A 4,799-nucleotide genomic window follows, 5' to 3' on the forward strand; every position below is an offset into this window, starting at 1 on the left:
TAAACAAAAATTCTGATGTTTTCCATTGTATACTTTAATCTACAAAGGTGTGGATCAATTACAAGATGCGAAAAGAAAAAAAAATTGCTTCAGAAGCTCCATATTGGCAACTGTTGGCTCGTTTCAAGCTGATAAAGATTTGATGAGGAGCAACGACTACTGGCTACAGACAGGATCAATGCTTTCTCCACATCTTTACTTGGTTTCCTTTTGATCAAAGCTATTACATATTCCATAAAGGTTGCATCACATGGCAAGATGAGAAGTCCATTGCCTGGTAGACCAAACTCTTCTTCTGCCAAGTTGAATAGTTCCATGACTATTTCATTCCTGAGATACTCCAAAGGAAGCACAAAGCGCTTCTTATCTGCACTGTATACAACAAAGTGGCCCTTCTCAACAGCTGTCGATGTGCTGCAGCTGTTTGTGTCACTATCCAAGGTGGAACCTGATAAAGTGATCCTTTTTCTCCTGATTGCAGCCATTTTTTGCCATTTCCTTGCTAACTGAATAAGCTTCTTAGCACTGATCATCTTGCTTTACTCTAAGGTTAATAGGAGAGACTCTGAGATGAAAGAAAAAAAAGGGAAGATTTAGGTATTGAAACTCTGAATTTCTGAATGCAGTTGTTATGCTGAATATGAGGCTATGGAAATGGGATGAATATATAATCACAAGGTGAGAGACAGTGCCTTTAATGAATTTAGTACAATGCTGGTATCCATTGGAAACAAAGGCATGTGATAGGCAGATATTAGGTCTAATCTGCTGGGTGGACATGTTTGCTTTTATTGGATGATTAGATCGACAAGGTGGAGGATATAATGAAGTGTATACACACATCTTTTTATATACAATAAGGGCCAGTATTATTGACTCATGAGCAGTTGATCACAAATTTTAACAGGCATTTATGATCCTGTTTAGATTATATCTATATCATGACCATCCTGTCCCTTCTTTATGGGGACAAGAGAAACAAAGCCATGCAATTGGAAGTTGCGAGGGGGAGAGGTACTTTTTTGTGAGATGGGGATGTTTACTTTATTAGACAGAAGCATCTGTTGAACTTATCATGTTCTAATCTAACATCCAACAATCTTTATACACCATAGAATTTAATAAAAAATGATAATAATAATGAAAAGATGGTTGGAAAAAGCAAGCAAATTGGGACATCCTTGTTGTGTACGTATTTGGCAGTAGAACAATGACTACTGGACCCAACATGTGATTCATTATAGATGAAGATTTAACTAACTATGATTATTCAGATATAAACTAAGACGATATCAGTAATTCCAATGTCCACAACTAAAACAAGAATCCACCAACTAATTTTTCTGATTACAAGGTTAGGGCCTTGTACTTTTCTTGTTAAGTGACCGAATAATAAATATTGCAAGTGCTTAGACCAAAAATAAAGTATCCACTTTCTGACTGAGATGATATCTTATTTTCACTCCTTGGACAAGGTTAATCATAAACAAAGTAACAAACCATAATTTGTTTTCCTGCCTTTTAAGTTTCTGTCTTCTAAGCTCATCAAAATGTATAACAAAGTATTAGAAAGCAGCTTCTATGGTGAGTGAAATAAAACTATTGTAACATGGCAGATGATTTAAGTTCCTATATATTATTTCAAGGCTTCGTGTCATGCTGGCTTGAAAATAAGACTATCAGCAGGAAATATAGAACCGGCTAATGAAGAGATTGTTAGAGTGTAATAATTTCATTATATTTACAGATGCCAATTTTGAGTATATATTTAAGGTAGAACTGTTTAGTTTGCATTGTATACTTTAATCTATAAAGTTGTGGATCAATTACAAATTGTTGATGTAACATTGAAGATGAACAAAAATTCTGATGTTTTGCATTGTATGCTTTAATCTATAAAGGTGTCGATCAATTACAAGATGCGAAAAGAAAATGAAAATTGCTTCAGAAGCTCCATATTGGCAACTGTTGGCTCGTTTCATGCTGATAAAGATTTGATGAGGAGCAACGACTACTGGCTACAGACAGGATCAATGCTTTCTCCACATCTTTACTTGGTTTCCTTTTGATCAAAGCTATTACATATTCCATAAAAGTTGCATCACATGGCAAGATGAGAAGTCCATTGCCTGGTACACCAAATTCTTCTTCAGCCAAGTTCAGTAGTTCCATAACTATTTCATTCTTGAGATATACCAATGGAAGCACAAAGCGTTTCTGATCCACACTGTATACAACAAAATAACCCTTCTCAATCACTGTCGATGTGCTGCAACTGTTTACATCAGTATCCAAGGTGACTCTTGGTAATGTGATCCTTTTTCTCCTGATTGCAGCCATTTTTCGCCATTTTCTTGCTAACTGGATAAGCTTCTTAGCACTGACCATCTTGCTTTGTTAGTACAAAACTCCGGTAAGGAAAAAACTCGAACACACGATCGGAACTCGAAAAGAAAAAGAAGAAATAGGACAGGCTCCAAGGCGTGTATCAAGCCACTATCTTTAAGGTTATATTCGCCCCCACTTATCTTCAGTGTGCAAACGAGTTCCAAGCAAATTAACCTCGAGGATACAATGAAGTCAATGACTATTTGCGTTTTGCACTGACGAGAATAGTCCACTATGCACTGAGTAATGTATAACAAAAACTCAATTTCTACAAAGGATTTCTGCAGCAATACTTTATAGAATAATCTAATAATATTAGAAAATGAAGGAAGAGAAGAAATAATATTAGAATTTGTTGATATGATTTCCAAATGAAATCCCATTCCTATTTATAGGAATTTTCATGTCTCTTCATAGAGACATCTTTCAATAAGTGTCTTTATGAATAAATAAATAATAATTATTCATTTAATTTTGTAACTATTCAAATAATATTTTTTGAATAGTTATAATTCTTTTTTAAAAAATCAAATGATATAACTTTTGACCAATGACCAAAAGTTTTATCTTTTGATTAATTACACCCATTCATTTATAGTTATTGGGATACTATAAATATTTGAAAATATTCCAACAATCTCCCCCCATTTTCAAAATATTTAGATTTTGATATTCTTGGAAATCAATTTGCATAAATAAAGGTGTCTTACGATTGAACCTTCACTTAGTGAAAACATGTTAAAGTTAATCGAAATTGTATGGTAGACTAAGCTTTGAACCAACTATTCCATTTGATTAACTGAACACATCTCACACAATGATTTCAACATCAGTCAATGCATAGTATCTAGGGACACTATTATAGCCATGTGTCTATGTCCTCTTTTCATGAGTGCTGTCAGAGCCAAGCCCTTAAGCTCCTAGAAGCGGCCACACTTCCACTCACATAGGTAGATCCCATCAAAAGTGTTCCCGTAATTATAACACTCTAACATATTTATGTTAAGGGTCCATTAAGAGTACATTACTCATCCTTCCCTTATCATTACGGGTACCTAGCACTTTAATCTTAAGATGGATTTATTTATAGTGCTAACAGTCACATACTAATGATGTACTTTGTCTCATTGAACTCAAGACTTGACGTTATACCAAGCGTTGAGTCGAGTTTCCATCATGGGTGACTCTAATTAATAGGCTTGAGTCCCATCCCTTTTGAGGTCCTTTTTACTGCATCTCTAGCAAGACTTTTTGTCAAAGGATCTGCCAAATTTTCACTTGACCTCACATAATTAATAGTGATCACTCCATCAGAGATTAATTGTCGGACATAACTATGTCTTAATCCAATGTGTCTAGACTTTCCATTATATACTTGGCTATATGCCTTTGCTAGAGTAGCCTCACTATCACAACGGATAGAAATAGGTGAAATTGGCTTAAGCCATAAAGGTACATCATAAAGCAAATTTCTTAACCATTCTGCTTCTTTAGATGCAGCGGCTAATGCAATAAATTCTGCTGCCATGGTGGAATCAGTAATACATGTTTGTTTCTTGGAACCCCAAGAAATGACTCATCCACCAAGAATGAAGATCCACCCACTAGTAGATGCATGATCTTCCAAACTTGTAATCCAACTAGCATCCGAATACCCTTCTAAAACTGGAGGATATCCATTATAACACAATCCATAGTTAATAGTTTTCTTTAAGTACCTAAGTACTTTATTTAAAGCTTGCCAATGCAAACTACTTGGATTACTTGTGTATCTACTCAATTTTCCAATAGCATATGCAATATCTGGTCTTGTACAAGTCATTATGTACATAAGACAACCAATTAGACTTACATATTTCAATTGATCAATTTTCCTACCAGCATTAGATACTAATTTTAATTGAGGATCCATGGGTGTAGATGCTGGTATACAGTTGAATAGATCAAACTTTTTAAGCACATTTTCAATGTAATGTGATTGTGATAAAGCTATAGTGCTTTCATCTCGGGTTATTTTAATCCCAAGAATAACATCTGCTACACCCATATCCTTCACAGCAAAGTTGTTTGACAAGAATTTCTTTGTGTTTTCTATTTGTTCCAAATCCGTGCCAAAAATGAGCATGTCATCTACATATAAGCAAATTATAACACCCTTTCCACTATCAAATTTACTATATATGCACTTATCGGATTCATTTATTTTATAGCCATTAGCTAAAACAACCTTGTCAAACTTTTGGTGCCATTGTTTTGGTGCTTGTTTAAGCCCATATAAAGATTTAACAAGCTTACATACCTTATGCTCTTGTCCTGGAACAACAAATCCTTCCGGTTGCTCCATGTACACTTCCTCTTCCAATTCACCATTTAAAAATGCAGTTTTAACATCCATTTGGTGAACAACCAAA

The 4,799-nt window shown here is 34.7% G+C and overlaps 2 protein-coding genes across 2 annotated transcripts; both read right to left on the bottom strand.

Moving 5' to 3' along the window:
* LOC121222436 (auxin-responsive protein SAUR62) lies at nucleotides 1-801 on the bottom strand. The gene has a single exon (XM_041103203.1). It carries the CDS (start codon nucleotides 531-533, stop codon nucleotides 90-92), a length of 444 nt encoding a protein of 147 aa, XP_040959137.1. The 5' UTR covers nucleotides 534-801; the 3' UTR covers nucleotides 1-89.
* Nucleotides 802-1,912: 1,111 nt separating this feature from the next.
* On the bottom strand, nucleotides 1,913-2,388 carry LOC107927922 (auxin-responsive protein SAUR62). Its single transcript, XM_016859045.2, has one exon. The coding sequence runs from the start codon at nucleotides 2,386-2,388 to the stop codon at nucleotides 1,945-1,947; it is 444 nt and encodes a 147-aa protein (XP_016714534.1). The 3' UTR covers nucleotides 1,913-1,944.
* Between the last annotated feature and the right edge of the window lie 2,411 nt (nucleotides 2,389-4,799).

The sequence above is a fragment of the Gossypium hirsutum genome, chromosome A03 (genome assembly GCF_007990345.1).
Source record: "Gossypium hirsutum isolate 1008001.06 chromosome A03, Gossypium_hirsutum_v2.1, whole genome shotgun sequence".
Classification (NCBI taxonomy): Eukaryota; Viridiplantae; Streptophyta; class Magnoliopsida; order Malvales; family Malvaceae; genus Gossypium; species Gossypium hirsutum.

Bases quoted from the DNA above. Each gene is read 5' to 3' on its own strand.
- LOC121222436 (XM_041103203.1), bottom strand. From the start codon at position 533: ATGATCAGTGCTAAGAAGCTTATTCAGTTAGCAAGGAAATGGCAAAAA.
- LOC107927922 (XM_016859045.2), bottom strand. From the start codon at position 2,388: ATGGTCAGTGCTAAGAAGCTTATCCAGTTAGCAAGAAAATGGCGAAAA.